General features: G+C 35.3%; 2 protein-coding genes across 2 annotated transcripts in view; one reads left to right on the top strand and one right to left on the bottom strand.

The window, feature by feature from the left end:
* Window positions 1-1,975: 1,975 nt before the first annotated feature.
* On the bottom strand, window positions 1,976-4,978 carry LOC137918724 (large ribosomal subunit protein eL34-like). Its single transcript, XM_068761607.1, has 3 exons — window positions 4,920-4,978; window positions 4,722-4,793; window positions 1,976-2,303 (listed from the first exon to the last, which is right to left on the bottom strand). The coding sequence occupies exons 2-3, from the start codon at window positions 4,784-4,786 to the stop codon at window positions 2,009-2,011; spliced, it is 360 nt and encodes a 119-aa protein (XP_068617708.1). The 5' UTR covers window positions 4,787-4,793; window positions 4,920-4,978; the 3' UTR covers window positions 1,976-2,008.
* A 322-nt stretch (window positions 4,979-5,300) lies between these two features.
* The window catches only part of tkv (thickveins), a 181,866-nt gene continuing 167,090 nt past the window's right edge, over window positions 5,301-20,076 (top strand). Inside the window, exon 1 of the mRNA XM_068761547.1 lies at window positions 5,301-5,382. Within this exon, the coding sequence (XP_068617648.1) occupies window positions 5,379-5,382 (4 nt within the window). The 5' untranslated portion in view covers window positions 5,301-5,378. The remainder of the gene's footprint in view (window positions 5,383-20,076) is intronic.

Raw genomic sequence — 20,076 nt, 5'->3', positions numbered from 1 at the left:
TTACCAAACATATACATCCTGAAGATGCTCTAAACACTAAAGAGAATGGCTTTTTGCAGAGCCTGTGCTTAGTAAGTCTCCTGATTTTATTATTAAAGAGATAAATTTATGGCTTTGGCAAATAATCCTGGAAGACCCGAATTATGACAGCAAAAGGTTATAAGGCAGGAAAACGATGGGTTGTCAGATCAAGTTTGCACCACACTTGCTAAGAAAGAAACTAGTTCCTAACATAACTCACAGCAGCGAAAAAAAAATTTAGGCTTATAATAAGATTATTTCCCTCAAAAGTATTGCATTGGGGAAAGTTATTGTAACTGTCTAATTTGAGTAATATTATTTATTCTAATTTTATCGCTCAAGTACTACCCCGTAAGACCCACCGTCGCCACAATAACAATTTGATGCTTGGAGCACCACAGCCTTTTATTTCAATTAGGCCTAAGCTTCTCTGTAGCTAAAGACTTAAAAAAAGGTCTCATCGCGAAAAAAAATAACGGCATCCTTTAAATCGCAACAAATTGCATAACTATCGCCAATATACTGCTAAGACATTCACTGTCAATTATATGGAATACCGTTAAATACTAGCGATATAGCCATAAAAAATTCTTGAAACCACGTAGGTTCATATAGAGATTAAATTAAATGAAAAGTGTAGGGAAAAATTCAAAGAATTTAGAGCCGCTAGGTCTCCCGAAAGGGGACCTAGACTTCTAGACAATCGCCAGTGCTGTTAAAAATGAAAAAGAAAATTTTCTAGCTTCATCCGGTAGATTGGGTACATATCTCGGGCTCCGGAAGATGACTTGAATTCCCCTTACTGGATCAATTTGCATGTGGCGACACCTACAATTAGCGATTTAGAGCGATTGACGACAGACTAACAAGTACAGACAAGATGTCTATTAATTGAATCGTAGGTAATGGTAATGGTAATTTTTTGAAACTAGGGCAAAGACTGAAACGACATTCTGCCACGTGTAGTTAAGATAATAGAGAATATAATCTAATTAAACTAACTAAAAGTTCTATAGCTTTTCAATTTAAAGCTATATTTTAAGCGAAGTATATTTGCTTCACCTTTTGACTCAGTAGAAGAAATATTTTAAAATTAGCGTTAAAAAAGGTACAGTACACGGCTATAAATATTGCACATCGACCTTTGGATAGAGACAATCGCTTAATTTCGGCTTCGTAGAACGTTCTCTGTCGCACAAAATACTATATAGTATTAGCTGTTTGAATAAGCATCATTTGCTTCTTTCAATTATTATTGTTATTCGTTACATGAAATACTGTAATAAAGATAATAATAATTCGATTCTACTCACATTTCACTATCTGTGATCTCAAAGAGTTCAGGTTTTATTACAATGTCTCATTTTAACTATTGGTATAATGATGTTTATTATGTATAGATGTAATTTTCTGAATAAATTAAATACGTAAATATGTTATTTTATTTTAAAACCCCCAACCTAAGCCACCACTTACAGAAAAATTAGTGTATTTTATACAAAAAATAAATATAATTATCAAAAGAAGCAAATGATACTTGTTTTAACAGCTTTTAATAGATACCGGATTGTTTGTATTTCGTGCAAAGATAAAGCTCTACAAAGTTAAAATTAGCCGATTGTCTCTTACCAAAAGTTGATGTGTCATATTTATTGCAGGGTACTGTACATATTGTCACTGTCATATGAATGTACTGTTTCAAAATTATTTAATTAGATCACAAATTCATTACAAGAGTAAAGGGTTAACTTTTTAATGTAATAAATAAATTTAGTTTTCTGTGAAGATGTGGAAAAATTGTCACAGCATAGTCAATTTTTAGATTAAATTTTGAGTTAACTGTCCTAAAATAAACAGCTGTAAGATGTTTCATTTTTGTTATTGTATTACATGTATAGTGTATACTGTATTGTATGTATAGTATGCAATTTGTTAATGAAAATAAAACCATGGGTAAATTTTTATGGTAATTTATTTACACCCTAGTTCATTTTGCGGCCTTCTTGCCAGCCTTCGTGCTCGCCTGCTGTGCCTTGAGGACATTCACAATCTTCTGTTCTTCTATAAGGAAAGCTCTGACAATACGCTGCTTCACGCATTTGTGGCAGAGGACACCTCCGTACACACGCTTCACAGTCTTCTTGCGGTAGCAGAGGCGGGAGCGCTCGGCTGGCCTGGCGGGCTGGATACCCCTGAGCTTGCTTTTGCACTGTCCACACCTTGGGATCTTCTTGGGCTTCTTGACATACTGATAAACAAGACGACCACCAGGAGTTCGAACTCTGTAAATATAAAAATTTACTTTAGGTTCTTTTCTATTCTCCTTTATATTTTTACAAATACATAAATGAATAAATAATTCTGCAAGGGTTTGAGTTATTTTCTCCAAGAGACTGTAGTCTCTATTTACTGTTATATTTTTGAAAGTTGCTCCAACCCTATTCAATGCACAAAATCAGATTTGAGTATATTCTGCATAGGGTATGGTGATATTCATATGGGCAACATAGCATAAGGATTATAAATAAAAAATAGTCAGAACACCATGTATATGTCTAAAATGAAAGTCTTAATACATGAATAATTTATGTGTTTATATAAACATTATTTCGTGAATACTTTAGGTAAAAGAAGTTCACAATGATTGTTATGCAATTAATATAATTACAATAATGCATTGTAATAACAATTTCAAAAGCTGATTTATCAAAATCTAACATTGCAGATATATAATTTGGTTTCGAGCTGAAGTTAAAGCTCCTACAGTGAAGGTTCTAAGAGTGAGTCTACAATCTAAGCTATATTTAAACAAGGCGGTAAGTTGTTTTCTAAGTAATGCTCTCTTAAGCCTGTAGAGACTTAAAATGCCTATAATGCAACAATGTGAGATCTACATTGAACGAAATATAAGATGGTTGTGTTCAATATTTACAGCACAGTGCCTCTTGGTTGCAGAAACCAGCCCACAGATCCAATATATATTTATATAATTGATTTTACATGATAATACATATTTTTTATCAAAGTAAATGTTACGTATTTGCCTATTATCAAATGTAAAATTTTAGTTATCTGTTCATTTGGAAAACAATTTTGTATAATTATTAGGCACAGTATATTAAAGATTTATGTCAAAAAATTTAAATGAATTTTATATAATGTACTGGCTGTATCACCTTATGAAAATAAAGAACTAATATAAAATGTACAAGGATTATGAAATCTAATAGTGAAAGATGTGGTGATGTTGACAACCATATTACAGGTTATTATTTGTCTGAAAAACATTCAAAATTTTTCACAAGAACAGTGATAGACACTATGTTAATACCAGGAATATAAATAGGCCAATTACTCCTAGTTTTCGTCTTCAAAAACTTAATAAATTATGTAAGGCGTAAGGTGTATGTATTAAGGGGGATTGGGAAGTAATGTCATTTCTGTCAATATATTTTATAGAAAAACAGATAGATTGATTATTACTGCTCTGGCATTGAAAATTTGTATATTAGATGGCAAAAGTTGTTGATAATGAAGGTTAATATATTGTTGATCAGAAATAAAAACTTGTTACTAATGTTGTTGTGCGAGTTTAACTTGAGAAAGCAACATCACTATCTGGTCATCCTATTACATTAAAATTCCAGTTTCATATCTGCCAATGGAGAGTTTTAAAACTAACATTGAAAACATGGTATTCAAAATTATATTATTCTATCTAATACTACACTGATGTTAATGCAAGAAATTAATGTTGTTGATGCTCATTTGGGAAGACAATTATTGTCAAGCACCGTTTATAAAACTATATTTGTAAAGAACAATTTTCTAATCAGCTCTTCTCAGCAAAACTGCCTTCCGAGCCAGTGGTAGCATCCTGGAGGACTAACAATGCTGACATTTTGCATTGATTGACAATTCGAAAGTGCTTGTAACAGCCTATTCAATAAAATAATATCTTTATTTGATTTGAATGTGTCAGTTATATTTTCACCTATTTCAAGCCTTTACCATAACCAAAATCCATGTGTATTTACAGCTAAGAGGTGATATGTTTGTTTACCATTTTAATGATAAAATAACATGGATTGATGTAAGAAATGATGACTTTATTTGCTTATGTAGCTGTAAGTGTTGCAAATCAAAAGCATTTACAATACTATTTGAGTCTGAAATATATCACTCATTTTCTAAGCTACGTAATTACAAACATAATACCAGGAAACTGAAAAGAACTATAAAAATAGCCTAAAAATTATGATCACGAACAGGAAATATCTCTAAGAATGCAATAAATAAGAGATATAAAATCACCCTTGTATATAGCAATAGATGGATTAGTAACATAATATAAAAAAAATTTATATATCAGATAAGCAATGAGTAAAATACTATTTACAAAGAGGAAAAGCACATTTGTATACTCACAATAAAAATCATGTAGTTTAGGAGTTAATGCAAGATAATTTAAAAAAGGCAGTCTTTTTAAGGTTAATAAAAGCAATTATTCATAATCTGTTACTATAAAATACAAAACTGTATACTGTAAAGTATTAAGTCGAATCTAAGAGGTTATATTTAATTTATTTTTTTAAATAGATTGTTATTGATATTTACGATATATAACAATAACTCTCAATTATTATGGTGTTATGATTATATGAAGAGTAAAAATACATTAATAAGGAAGATACACTCACATTCTCCTCTGGTTAGACTTGGTATTGTACGACAATCGTCGCCTAAATGTAAGACGCTGTACCATTTTGAAGCTGAAATATAAACAAGTTATAAATTAAAGAGATGTTTCACTTCATTTGTCACTTCTACAAATAATGTTTATAATAGTTTCAGTGAGATTTGGTTCGATTTAATTTAACATGAATTAAGAACCCTACCGCTTTGACAGCTGTTGATACAGAAAGAACTCGTCAGAAAAACAATCTTGAGTGTGGCAACATTAAAGTGATATAGAGTAAAACAAATTTGTATTATTTTATTTAAAATATTTGTATTTCTTGCGAATATTTAAAGTTTTCATGTTCATAAATTTTTAAGTAGTATATAAAATCATTAAATGAAAATCTATTTATTTTAAATGAGTAGACATGGTAAGTTTACAAAATAAAATTATTGTACTATTTCCAAAAGCTCCTTAAAACGCAAAAATATAGAAAATCGCGTTATGTGATTTTTATGATATATATAAATATATATTTAGATCAACCAATAACTTTGAGCATGTATTATTTTGTAACATGGCAATAATAAAATAGTAACATGGCTGCCACTGTGTAATGTTTATGGTGTTTGTGTTTAAATTTGCATTATCGTGTTTTTAGCATCGTTTGCATGAAATGGGTAAGCGAAGCACATGTTTTTATTATTTTGTAACGATTTTAATATAAAATATGTTCCTAGTTTTGCTATTATATTTGTTTACATTTAAGATTTTGACAATAGGCCTATTGTATTCCATTTTACAGATATTTCGGTCAAGTGATAAAGGTTTATTTACAATTGTAACGCTAGTAAATGCATAATAATATTTGTTTCTAATTATAAATGTAACATTTTGAGCCGACGATAATTCTAAGACTTGATTCTTGTTGTTATGAACTAGTTTATTTTACCTTAATAATATATGAATAACAGAATTGTTTTCAATTTAACTGTCTTTATTTATAATAAATCCGGTTCAAATGTTTTCCCTTACAAAAAAGAAAATTTGTTTTTATTATATTATGATTGCTTTATTAGTATTCGTATTGGTCAATAGATGGCATACAGAATGAAGGAGTTAGTACTTGAATAAGTTGTTTTACTTTTTTAATGTTTTAAATAATTTAGGTTTTTATTTAACTGTAAGATGTGTTATTCAATGAAAAGAAATTCCCCAAAAATATACTATTGAACAAATGACGAAAGCTTTTTTTTAATTTCATCTTAACTTTTAAGAATGTGTATTCACATCTACCTTATATGGTCTAAATTTGACAGCTACCTTTACTGGCAACACTTAAGAATACTATTCTAATTTCATCTTTCGAAATCTAAATTACATATTAAAACACGAATTTTCGGTGATCATGTATTATTCTTCACTTAAACATTTTTCATGTAGAACTTTAATAACTTTAACTGTAAGATGTCGCTGCTTTAACTGAAATTTTATTAAAATGATAATTAGTCTAGAATAGTCTAGAATGTCGATGGTTGTTTATATAGTCGACAATAATATCACCGAAGTGAAATTTTCTCCACCAGCCACCAGGATTTTTTACATCAAGAATTTTGTTACAGGATAGTTAGGTTTTTACAATATGGAGCTTTGTTCAAGTGTTGAAATTCATAAATGCTGCCTTTCGAAATAATTTAATTACTGTATTAACCATATTTGTGAAGGTGATGAAACGATCACCCGACTCAGTTTGTTTTTAGCTGTTCGTATTTTGAACTTTGACAGCTTTGTTTTAATTTGAGCAATATCATTATGGGGATATATTAATTTAAATAAAGTTTTTTTAAAATTTTGCCTAAAACGGTAGAGAGCTTGAGTCATTCTTCCTCCGGGAATCTCGGATCGGGCTGCTATATACATTTATAGTTTATGGACAGTTCCGCTCCGTGAACTCATTTTAGACGAAGCTGTAAAAGCATTAGAGCAAAAGCGGTAAAACATTTCCGAAACATTACAAAATACTACTACATTGGATTGTGATGCCGGTGAGATTTTGGATCGCATTGGCAGACGCTCCGTGATGTGTCGCTCAAGGGTTCCCAAGAGTCTCGGCTTCAGTTGTTAAGGACGCTCCAGAGGGGTGAACCTCGACTTGGTCTGTTGCTATTGCCTAGCTCAAGTAGTAACCGTATCGGAAAATATAGGAGAAGAATAAACGAAAGAAATTCCTGCAGCCTAGAACAGTATTTTACAAATTTTCTGTGCCATACCTCATTTAAGCCTTTCAAAAATTAGAGTTTAATTTGTGTCGAGTTTACATTCAAATTGCCCTCCTGTAGAGCGTGGGCCCCACAATGGTAAACACTGATCTAGAATGTTCTGGATTTGGAGACCTCTGTGATACACGATCCGTTCATGACTGCAAAGAGGCCGGTTGGTCTTCGAACGGTTGTGAAATTTTTGCTTGAATAGCATTCTTATTTCGACTTAACAAAAGGTCACTGTAAATAGTTTAATATGAATAAGAAGTTCCAAAAAATTGGCGTAAATCTTTACGTGGCAGAGAAATACGGTAATCACATATACGGTCTTACAAACAGGTCCAGTGTTCAAAGGCAGAATATTGTCCGAGGTGTCGAGTGCGAGGTATAAAATGTTGGTAGGTTTACACCGTCGAGTCGTACGCGAGGGCGCGCTTCCCCGAACCGTTCGACATTGAGATGGGTCGTTTTGTTATAACAATAGCTTGTGCATCCTCAGGGCTGTCACATAATATTTTATTTAATATTGTTAATTCTTTTAAACTTGTACCTAAAATAAATTAATTAAGAATCATATCATATTACATTGATATCAAATGTAAGGAAAATCAACATTCATGTCTTTGAAGGGTGGAAAAAATAAAAAAAAGCGTGTTATGTGTACATTCAGGTAAAATATATAGTGTGAGTTTATGATAGGCATTAGGTATAAAAAATAATCACGTAATTCATCATCATACCGACCGATATGCCTCCCCCGAAGATCACCGACTGAGCAACTAAAATAATCCGGTGATTTACATTTTGTTTTTCAGAAATTTAAATAGGCTTCTGCTAGTGTTTCTGGTGGATGTCATTGCTCTTAGCTCTGGAGGGTTTTACAGATTACAGAATTGAGTTCATGGAACGGAGGAGTCAGACAATTCTTAAAAATAAATTTTACTGGCATTCAAGTTGTTATAACAGCTCTACTCGTGTAGAGGTATGAAGTTGTTGTGGTTTTAGACGGCAGCGTGAACCATTTAGTAATCTGAAGGAGGTTCCGGATCTTTCCTCGGATTGCCCGTGGCTTCTGTTGCGTCTTACAGGCGAAGGTGGTTTCTGTGATTCATTACTTCAACGCCCCAGTTAGCGGCACTCATGGCCCAGTTTCCTCTGCTTCGACCTCACTGTACAAACTGAATCACACCGGGGGAACACTTCCTCGTGGATAATTGAAATCTTAAATTTATTACAGGAATTAATACTACACGACCGCAATGACTCAATGATGGAAGGAGCACTGAATAAACTCATTGTATTAATAATATATTATATTTAGAGCATGTAATATTGCTTTCCTGAAAATATATATTAGTAATGACTGTAATTAATTACAATACGTAGATATTCCATAGGTTTACAGTGAGGGTCCGTCGCTTTGTAGGGAGAGGGAACAGGTCCTGTGCTAGAAGCAGATGCAATGAATTGACGTTCACCTTTTCCGATCAAATTTCTCTAACTACCCTACCAAATTATTTATGATCCTATCAATACTGCTTTGTTACTCTGTTTAAGTGAGTTGATCTCTTGTCAGGTCTAAACAAGGTTGTAGAGAATTCGCTGTTTTGACGTACGAGTTTCAAGGAGTCCATCTTGTAATGTATTATCATTCATATATAGAACAGACTCTTGACCCTATTGATTCAAATTATATAATTTTTTAGCCTGTCAATGTAGCCTAAGAGCCCATTTTAATGACATGGCTTCGTATTATCAAATGTCACGATGGAATGCAGAAAACTATGTTCGAAAAACACCATGATGCCATTAGTAACAATGTGTAGTGAAATATACCAGTAATTTACTATATGGGTCCGGATCTCTTGTAAGAACGAGCGATGAAATAAAAATAAAAAGTTGTGAGAAAATGTGAGGAATTATCGATGGAAAGATGGTCTTGATAAAACTTGTGGTCTTTCATTATGAAAACGCAAGACCACACATATTTAACTACTAAGCAAAAGTTAAGAGAGCTGGTCTTGGAGGTGATATTCTTGAAGACGTGTACCCTTCGACATGCGTTCTACTCCATTCGGCAAACAAATCCAGCCTCAGCTGTCGTTTCTCTTACTCCGGTCTCCTTTTAATCTTTTAATTTTTCGCTTTCACAATATTCTCCTTCGCTCGCGTGGGATTGGGCGGTACAAGGTGGAGGTAATAATGCATCCGCTATGTAGCCCCGACTATCACCAGATTATCACCTGTTTCAGTTTTATCAGATTTCTTTAGACAGCTTCAGGTTAACATTAGACGACTGATAAAATCATAGCAGCTATAAGGTATCTATACCAACGGTATAATACCTACAAAATGGCAAGGAGTCATCAAAAAAATTACACTTATATTCTTTTCTTAAACATAAATAAAATTTGTAAAAGTATGTCCGAAATTTTCATATAAAATGCGAAGAAACTTTTTACCCTGCTTATAAATACGGTCAGTAATTAAATGTTTAGCGTAAGCTCTGATGTAGTCCGCTAGACAGAACTGGATCCTAAAGCGCCTATTGCATATGTATTGACAGAACTGTATCCTAAAAAGCCTTTTGCATATATAGCAGTAGAATTGTCTCGAGTTGAACCGTGCAGGAGTGGTATGGTGTCGTTTTGTGAAATTGCTTACATGTGAACATGGAACAATACACCTGTTTACTCTGGACGGGCAGGACTTGTTTACATTGTGCAGGACATGGTGCGATCCATAAATACCATGGTATTTGATTACTGCCAGCAATTCGCACACGCATCGGTTTTTTTCCGAGGCGGCGACGTCCGCGGAATCTCGATGAAGTTATCGATTCCATATTAGTCGCGGCGGGGGCGCCGGCTCCGTGTTTTGCGTGGCCAACTAGCCTTACGCGTCGCGGTCGCGAATCGCGCGTGGGAAATGGCCGCCGGGGAAAAACTCGCGCGCCATTTCAGTGGCCCCCGGCCGGAACTGGTCCCGCGTGACGGGCAAACAGGAAGACGCGCCTGACCCGTTGGGGGTTTTGTTTTAATTACTCGTCTACGTGATGCAGGGCTAATATATCCTGATTATACTTCTGGTGGGTAAAGAATCCTTGAGAATTTTTTTAAGAATATTGAATCGTGCTGTAGCAATGACTTATGTTTCTTTTGAAACAAATATATTCAAAGTGACAGTGGACGGAATACGTATATCTTCTAATGACAGCCGTAGGGACGGAAAGGATCCAAGTGGCGACGACGAGCCAATAGACGCGGTATATTTTGACCTTCCACTAGATGAACCGATGACCTATTCAAGGTCGCGGAGAGTGCCTATCATTGAGATAGGACTATATTTAGAAGTGGACCTCCTGTTGATATAAACGAATGAAAACCCCAAAAAGACCACACAATTCAACGAAACACAGCGAAGACAATAAACAAGTGCTTTTACAATGAATTACTTAAACAAGTGTCTTTGTATTTTAATTATCATCGATTTTTAAGCCGTAGGATATTTACTGCCAGAAATAGGCCTCCACGACAGATTTGCAAAAGGACACATTAGTGAAAGTGAATCATTACATTTTTTCATGGCGTCTATTGTAAAGTATTGTCTATAACTAAAATCAGTATATCATTATGCAAGTTATGTAATAAAAAATAATATGTATTTTTTCATTGTGTAGACAACCCTACGCCTGAAGATTTCTTTTTCTGTTTTCGTGTCGAGCGGAGCCCGACACCTCACTACAATAGCCGCTAGCCGCAGCGCCCTTGGCCTTTGCCCTCGTCCGCAGCGCTTCCATTTAAGGATCATAACTAAAGTTTATGCTTTGAAATATTATTTAGTAAGCCTTTTAAGAACCCAGAGAGCAGAAATGAAACCTGGAAGAATCAAGGGCATCGATATAGCGGTTGGCGGGGTACATCGCTCATTGAAGCCGAAGGGTTCTTCAGTTACGATCAGGAACCGGTAGAGGCGGCGTGGGTGAGCCTCCACATAGTTCAGCGCAAGATTCTTCATCATAATGATCTTTGGGGAAAGCCTATGTCTTATAGTGGACGCCTATTCCTATATGATGACGATGAAGAATGCTTATTGTGACGGGTAAAATTATTCCAGGTCTATAGAAGGAGGATTTACCTTTCAATTCTACATCATCTTAAGTAAGAAAAGGACCAATATTTAGCCACTTCCGCACATGCAGTGGTAGTCGTGCAATGAAATGCACCGCCCGCCAGCCCGCTGATAAATGCGTATGCGGCAAACAATGCGAATTAATTATTAACAATGATTCGCAATAATACTCAGAATGGACTTCCCCAAGGTAACGTCTGATGCTATTAAATATCTACATCATTTCTTTGGGTGTCTGAAGGCGTGTGTTCTTTTACTTGCAATCACTTCTCTCTAAGCCTTAAGCTCTGTTTTGAGTGCCAAATATCTCCATATCGGCATCTTTCTTTCGCATAACTTGGAAAAATTACTTTAACCCTTAATAGCCTGATTTACGAAAGTAATTTTTTAAAATATTACTTTGTTTGCTTGAGGGTCTAGAAGAAGGGAAAATTTGTTTTTTTTTTTAATTTCGTCGGAAAGAATATTATACAATAGTAAAATACGTACAGCCAACCTATAAAAAACTAATAGTAATGTGAACATTTGGTTTAAAAGATTGGTATCAAAATTGAAACTAGGGGGTTAAAATTTGGAAGTAAACAATTAACGAGATGTTGATCAAGATACAGCTGTTTGTACTCCATCATAATTATTTCAGCCGCGTTACCTTCGGACGAAGCGGACCAGTTGGTAGCAGTCTGTTTTTATTTCATACTTATATAGAATTTTGTATTATAGTGGCAATAGAATGCAAGTCAATTGGGCTAGAGAAATTCCGCAAAGTCACGCACGCGGGCGACAATAGGCTGACCAAAATCGCAGGGTCATGTCTCGTCTGGAACTACGTATCGCTTGAATCAGATTATCATCACAAGTACATGACGTAACTTAATATCATCTTGATAAAATATAAATGAAGTAAGCATGCGTCGTAATGGATGTTGAAAAATATCTTTTTCAACAAAGTACAACACACTTGTTTTATCGGACTTTCATTGCTGTCTACATGTCATCTGAGGATTACATTACATCCCATGCTTTGTGTGGGTGGTACAAGGAATTTATAAGTTCGGGTTATAATATTTTCACATATATTATTATTTTTATTGACATTTGTCTTCTTTCTTCCGTCACAATATCTTTCATGATTTTTCTTTCCTTTGGTCCATCATGAAATCATTCACTTCTTAAGCATTCTTTTCATTGTTTCGATCATAGCCTTTCATACTTCTTCTCCATTCCCAAAGTACCACATTATTGTTGCCTTATTTTGCTTTGATTTTTATATTAGGAGAAGCGGAAAGTAATGTCGTTTTTATCGACATATACAAAAACCGATTGATTTGTTACCACTCCAGCATTGAATTTGTATACTAGATGGCAAAAGGTTGTTGATAACGAAGGTAAATATATTATTGATTAGTAATAATAACTTGTTAAAAATGTAGTCGTGTGAATTTAACTTGAGAAAGCGACACTACATTTCGGTCCCCCTGAAATAGTAATTTTTGTTAAATTCTATGACTAAATTATTATTCCATCTTTATTACATTTTTTATTGATACTTACATATTTTTGCATTCCTTTGACCCTTTACTATGTGTTATTATTTTGATCTTATTTTTATTCCTATTAATTACCTTCTTTATCGATAGTTTTGCAGTGTTTCAGAAATGGTGGACCAGACTCGTTGTCTGTCGCCCAAGAGAAGGGCAATGGTTCCACTGTATATTTCCTACCATATCTCTATCCACGGAATGATAAGGATCCAGGACCATTACAAGGGTACCTGTGGGCTATAAGCTGTCACTTTTCGATAATATCCTCTTAGGTTTCTGACGTAGGCGCTGGAGATGGCCGAACATTAGTTCCGTGTGGGTTGCTCTTGCTACGCCAATAAACTATTATTACCACTTCCAAATCATTTATGTAATATCCCGATTTTTCGATTGAATGTTTTCATAAATAGTTTCACGGTAAGTTAAGACGGAATATTAAAAGTAATATCCAGAATTCCACGGTTATGCTGCGTTGTACGATGTTTGTACCGGATTATTCGCTGGCACAAAAGCTGGAGGACTCCGATACGATCGCCAATGCGAGGGTAGATTGATAAATAGTGCATTGTCGCACTCGTCGCCCGGCAAACGCGCCCTTTGTGCTGCGATCTTGATACGAAACTCAATAGTGATTGCGGTGCTACAGACGGATTTGTGTCTGATCGTATATAGTGATAATTTTCTAAACGACTTCCATTTCTTCAGAGTTTACAAGAACATGTTTTTTTTAAAAAAAATTTGTTTGTGTTTAACCTTACGATCGCTATAGCCGAAGAATCTAACTAACCCAACTGTCCACTTTGAATGTGGAGTGATTATTCTTAAAATCTAATCCTTATAACAACACTTCTGGTCATGTAGTGTTGCATTGTATATGACACATATGTAAAAATCTATACCTAATAAGAAATATGACGAAAATTATAAAAAAAATACATTCGGCATTACAGATAATTTATATTTGTCCCAATAAAACTAAAAAAAAAGTTTCAAATGGTTGGTACCATGAGTAAGGCGTGGTAAGGCCGCCCAATAGATGGACCAACGACATAGATAAAAGGTCGCGTTGACATATTTAAACTTATTTAAACAATAATCATAATTATTTAATCCACGAAGTTATGTCAATGTTGTAAATTATCCAAAAATCACTTTTTATTCGGTTCTGTATCAAAAAAAGCGGTTATAAATTTTGGGTTATTCAAAAATATTTATAACAGTAAGATTTATTTTACTCTAACTGATAGATATTGTTAAATATACTTGAATTAGTGCTCTGTAGTAATACAATATACATAGTATCTTAGATATTTGAGCTTTAATCTTCAGACCACCGCTACCTTAAAATCTATTGAGTAGACGAAGATAAATACGCAAAAATTATTCTATCCCTTGCTCTTAACGCACAGGAAATAAAATATACACACTAGTTTATTACGAACAATTACGTCACGTAGACTTACGTGACCGCGCGTATATTTCGGCACATACCTACGTCGCTGTTTACGTGTCAACGACCCGTACACTAAATACTGAGAAACGTATTGTTTTTGGTGAAGGTGAGCTTACATATGTAGGGCGTTACCCCTTCTAAAACGAGGGTATTTATATAACAATGCACCGGTTGCAGTGTAAACACGGTGTCGCGTTGCAGCACTTCCTCGCGGTTTTGCAGTGTTGCACATAGCAATGCGTGTCGGTTATTTTGGACGCTGATGTACAAGGGAATTTATAATGCCCTATTTCGAAATCTGAGTAAAATTTGGATTTGTTATTTAGTGCATATGTACTTTATAGTTCCATTGCTACGACCCTCTTTATTGAGAACTAAAACGGTGAAAAAGGTGAATGGCGAAACCTTTTATCACAGATTTTCATGTTCATTTTGGAAATAAATGGGGGAGTCCAGTATCTAGTAGTGGAAGGCTTATGACAGAAATGATGCGGTAGAGGATTGTTACCTGTGATCGTAAGACGTGGATTTGATTCCCGGTATACTATATTATATAATTCTCACTTTTTTGATTAATCATATGTGATTGCCACTGCTCATAAAGAAGTTTCCAGAGGATGGGGAACAGTCGCCTTTGCGTATCCTTATACCACACTGCGCCCACCAATCCATCTACTAACCGTTGCGATTACGGTATATCCCCGAATAGATATCTTTAGGCCTATGACTTGCAGTAGGCGTATTTGTACTAAAATGACGATGGGGGGAGTCCTGTCTGCAGCAGGGGGAACTCCTTCGGTAGAAATGATAATGACGATTGGTTTTCGATCTATTTCAACAAAGCGACAATTTCGAACGAAGACACTGATCCAATATTGCATGTGATGTAATGATCTATGTAATGGTACTCCAGTTTTGTAAACGTGGTATGGGTTAATTTTCTTCTGCACGAGAGAGACAAAGAGCAGATCTTTCAAGCCTGTAGTATCAAATCGATTTGTTATTACTAGAAATGTTTTTAAATTTGATAATCATTTAAGCTATAGAGCGTCCATAGCTGGACCTTGGTCTACCACATAGATTTCCAATAGGACCGGCTGGAAGCGGCTTGCTTCCAGAGCTTCCAATAACCTTAATGAAATCTGTCTGTCCACCCTAATGCTTAACGTTCTATGCTGCGCTTATAGGTTCGTGGTTTCCACTCCAAAAACTTAAGACTCCAGACCACATTTTCTGCGCGATATGTGGCCTGTCCAAAACCACATCAACTTGCTAATCCGCTTAGCTATATCGGTTACTTTATGCCTCTTGCTTTTTATATATGCTATTGCATATTACCTATCGTTTCTTTGAGACGTTTGATCAAGGCAAAACGTCCCGCCGGTTCATTAATTTTACACCTCAAGGCATTCGCAGGAAAAGATAACATTGATATAGCTTCTTCTCTCTTTTATAGTATGCTACATGTTAAGAGTGACAGTGACAGCTGAGATCCTGTAGTGGGGACCCTTGATCTTTATCACACCATGGGGCGTTTATCTCAGCTGAAGCCATTTATGAATTCAGCTGCCTTCCAATCCAATGGAATTGTAACATGCAGCGAATCAAACCGCGGTTCGTTAGAGACTTTTCGCTACCTTAAAATAGGTTTTAGTCTGCTCGCCCTCTGCAAAGAGTAAGAAAACTAGAATCAAATATCGTAATTTTAAATAAATGTATAAATTTCCCGCGTAAGGTAGCCGTTTCGCATGATAGATAACATCTGCCGGACTAACTAGAGAAATAGTTCGCATATCTCACGTGTGCATCTGTAAACCGGAACGGTTTATCCCGGACGTGATCCGGACGTTTCTCGGTAAGGTCGCAGAGATCGTGATGCTGCGACGCAGACGGTTATTACTCTGTTATTAACGCACGTACACGTGAGGCTTCGTGCTGAGATCTGTCGGCATCCGGGACGTGAGCTCGACGTGGTGGATCTGAAGGTTTGATATGAAAAAGTACCAGCTATAACACAGCAGTAACGATTTTGGAACGCCTTAATAAAAAAAAAATATTTTTTTATATTCTGTAACTTACCCACACCACCTATGTGACGTTTTGTCAGTCGTTGTATTTCGTGCGACAGAGATAGTGCTCTACGAAGCCGAAATTAGCAGATTGTCTCTTTCCAAAAGTCGATGTACAATATTTATCGCCGGGTACTGTATATTACATGGCGAAATCTTATGTTATAGCTATGTTTATTTTTAACAGAATCCTTAGGAGGAAAAGAGCTAGTATGTTTTACCAAGGAAGACTGCATACCAAATAATATCAGATAGGATTGCAGTAAATAGTGTGTACACAGATATAAAAAAAAAAACCTGTTGCTTACGTCTCGCCTTATCCGATTTAAGAATTGCCGATACGATCTGAGAAAACTTGATGTTGACTTTGAACGATGATCATGCCCCGGATAAGTACAAAATTGGATCCGTAACTTGAACTTTGAGTTTTATAAATGATTACGAGAATTCTTTTGAACTACAGCATATACTTACATATATACATTCAATTTATTCACTATATATTGTTAAATAAATATGTCATAAAATTGTGATCATTTTAAAAATCGATTAAAAATATAGTGTGATGTAAATAATAAAGAAACAAAATAATATTAATATTAAATTAAGGCAAACAAATGTAAAAAGCATAAATAAAAGAATATACTGATGTAGGATCCTGCAGTGGGGGAGATGGAAGTGAGTCGATGTACGAAAGGAAATATAAGGAAAGGAATGAAGAATATTGTAAAAAGAAGAAAGAGAATTGAATGGAAGATATCAAGAAAAATGAAGGAGGAACATGGCAATAATATTTATTTAATATTCTTTATTGTACACGTTAAGATACATTTAATAAGTTTTACAATAATATACAAAAAGGTACAATGGGCGGTCTTATCACACAAGGCAATCTCTTACAGACAACCATAGTATGGAAAAGGTAAAAGTACTAATAATGGGTAGTTTATGTGTACAAAAAATATATAATTACAAACAAACGAACATACACATACATAGACATACATACTTAAATATACATACATACGTATATAACATAGATACTTATAATAAATAAGGTTTAATACATATAATAAAAATAATACAATAATAAATAAAAATATCTAACTGACTTCGATACACATGCTTATATATATATATATATATATATATATATATGTTTATATATACATACATACATACCAATATATGTAAAGATACGCACAAATATATATCCATACGTAATATAAGTAAAGATGCTAAAGTTATTTCCTCGTAAAAGCTTAATTTGCTTAATAGGTATATTTACCAAAATGTAAAATTACAAAAAAAAATAATTGTCTGCTACTTTCGAAGTCTAGACTCTTAATCATTTAAATTAATCTCGAAGGATAATATATCCTTCGTTTGTTGTTATACATACAGGTAGTTCCACAAGCGGCTGTGTGCTCACGCGAGATGATGTCTGATGATCCACATATTTTCTTGCCCCGTGCGCCTAATTAAGTGCCGGCTTAACCCGTCCCGTGGTAATGCTGACATATTCGATGACATTTATTTAAGTCTCAGGAATCCGGGGCCATGGCGCGGGGCTTAGCGACCTTTTTTCGTCTTTGTTCACGATCTATGGCGTAGGAACGGTGTGTCGAATATATTATATAGGAACACTTTGGATCGAGGTGGAATATTTATTATTTTAATCTGATTTGTATGAAATATTGGTGTTATTATTATTTGTGAACATTAATTTTCTGGTTGATATCTATGTGCTCTGAATGAAATTTATATTTTTTATTTATTGAATTTATATACCACAGACTTTAGCATCTGTGGCTTTGTGTTAATAATGGCAGTTAATATCTACGAATATTTTTTGCCTTCTTTCTAGTGCTTTCCAAAGTGGGAACCATGCCCCACAGTGGGGCAAATCGAAAGTGGACTCGATACGAGCTAATATAAAAATTATATATTTTACATACTAAGGCTAAGTTGAGAGATGGTACAAAAAGGATTGAAAAATATTGATCTAGTCTTTTTTTAAATTGTGTCCGTGGTTGAATCTTAAACTAAAATTTCACAAAAAAAATTTTGGTTTCAAGTTTCTTGTTAGTTTTTTTTTAACACCATAGCAATGTCTAGTTAAAAATGTATTGTTATGCACAAAGGTAAATGGCTCCACAGTTTGGTCAAATTTCACTTTTCATATTTTTATTAGGGTCATCAAGATTTTAATGAAAATAAAATAAATGGGAAAATTGTGAGGAAAATTTTAAGTTAAGAAATCGGTTTTCTTTTAGTAACAGGTTGTCAAATATCTCCCTTCCGCTTTTTTGCTCTTTAATCAATGCTTTATAAAAAGTGTTACAGTGATCGGATTTAGTTCAAATATGCGCCGTTTTGTTCGATAATCTGTTTCCATCTAGACGGCAACTTCATAATACCTCCCTCGTAGAAGCCCCCCTCCTTATTTGCGAAGAACTCGGACAGCCACTTTTCACAAACCTCTTTTGAGTTCAACTTTACACCACCAAGGGCGTTCGCCATGGACAGGAACAGGTGGTAATCACTTGGCGCTATGTCCGGGCTATATGGTGGATGTGATAAAACCTCCCATCCGAGCTCCCGTAGCTTCTGACGAGTCATCAACGAAGTGTGTGGTCTGGCGTTGTCCTGGTGGAACACTACACTCGTCCTGTTGGCCAATTCTGGACGCTTCTGGTCGATCGCCTGCTTCAAGCGGTCCAGTTGTTCGCAGTAGATGGTAGAATTAAGCGTCTGGCCATATGGGAGCAGCTCATAGTGGATGATTCCCTTCCAATCCCACCAAACACACAGCAAAACCTTCCTGGCCGTCAATCCCGGCTTAGCCACCACGACCACGACCGTTTTCGCTTGATATTGTCGTATGTGATCCATTTTTCGTCGCCAGTCACCATCCGCTTCAAGAATGGGTCGAGTTCGTTCCGTTTCAGCAGCATATCGCAGGCGTTGATTCGGTCCAGAAGGTTTTTTTGCGTCAAATCATGCGGCACCCAAACATCAAGCTTTTTTTTGTATCCAGCCTTCTGCAGATGGTTTAAAATGGTTTGGTGACTAACTCCCATCTCCTGGGCGATGTCACGAGATGCCACATGCCGGTCTAACTCGATGTAGTCCATGATTTGATCGGTATTTGTCGTCACAGGTCTTCCGCCGGCTGGCTTATCCATGGTGTCGTTTTCGCCGGCTCTGAATCGTCGAAACCATTCCTCCGCGGTTCGAAGTGATAGAGTACCATCCCCCAAAACACCATTAATCTCACGGAACGTTTCTCTAGCGGATTTGCCTTTAACGAAGGAAAACTTTAAAATAGCGCGAATTTCGGCGTTAGTGAACTCCATGTTTACACGTCTATAACTGTTGAACGCAATTTCCAAACTAATCATGCATAGCGTCGTTTTGTAGGTTATGTCAAGACCTTTCAAATTATGTATAGTATTGCCAGATACGAGCTCTGTAGCGCTTTGTACATAGCCGCGAAATTCAAAAGACAAAAAGGCGGAAGGGAGATATTTGACAACCTTTTATACAATCACTTAAGCAAAGCTAAGGTTTCCGGTCGTTGGACTCCACTCTAGAACCTCAAGCACCTAGTGACCACTAGTGTCACTTCAACTTGTCAATCGTTTGGACTATTTCGCGAGTGATTTTGTTCATCTGCGCATGATCCTTATTCGTCATTGATGTCGAAGATAAATCTCGAGCTCTCCGATCGCATTTAGTTGTACATTAAATACCGCGATCGTTCTGGAATGTTTTATTTATTTTATTTTATTCCAGTGTACTGTGAAAGAGCCATTGATTTTAATAGTACCAAGAGTGATGGAGCAAGTTGATTAACACTTGAAGAATAATTATGTTATTTTTTCAATGTAGCAGTTTTGTCGATTTCTGAACGCAC

Source organism: Battus philenor, unplaced genomic scaffold (genome assembly GCF_028537555.1).
Source record: "Battus philenor isolate CCGP_79_NKW_IND1 unplaced genomic scaffold, ilBatPhil1.0.hap1 SCAF_15, whole genome shotgun sequence".
NCBI lineage: Eukaryota > Metazoa > Arthropoda > Insecta > Lepidoptera > Papilionidae > Battus > Battus philenor.
This window is presented reverse-complemented; position numbering and strand designations above follow the sequence as displayed.

Coding starts and splice junctions, on each gene's coding strand:
- LOC137918724 (XM_068761607.1), bottom strand. CDS start 4,786: ATGGTACAGCGTCTTACATTTAGGCGACGATTGTCGTACAATACCAAG. Junction 2,304..4,721: donor AAGTCTAACCAGAGGAGAAT/GTGAGTGTATCT, acceptor TTATATTTACAG/AGTTCGAACTCCTGGTGGTC.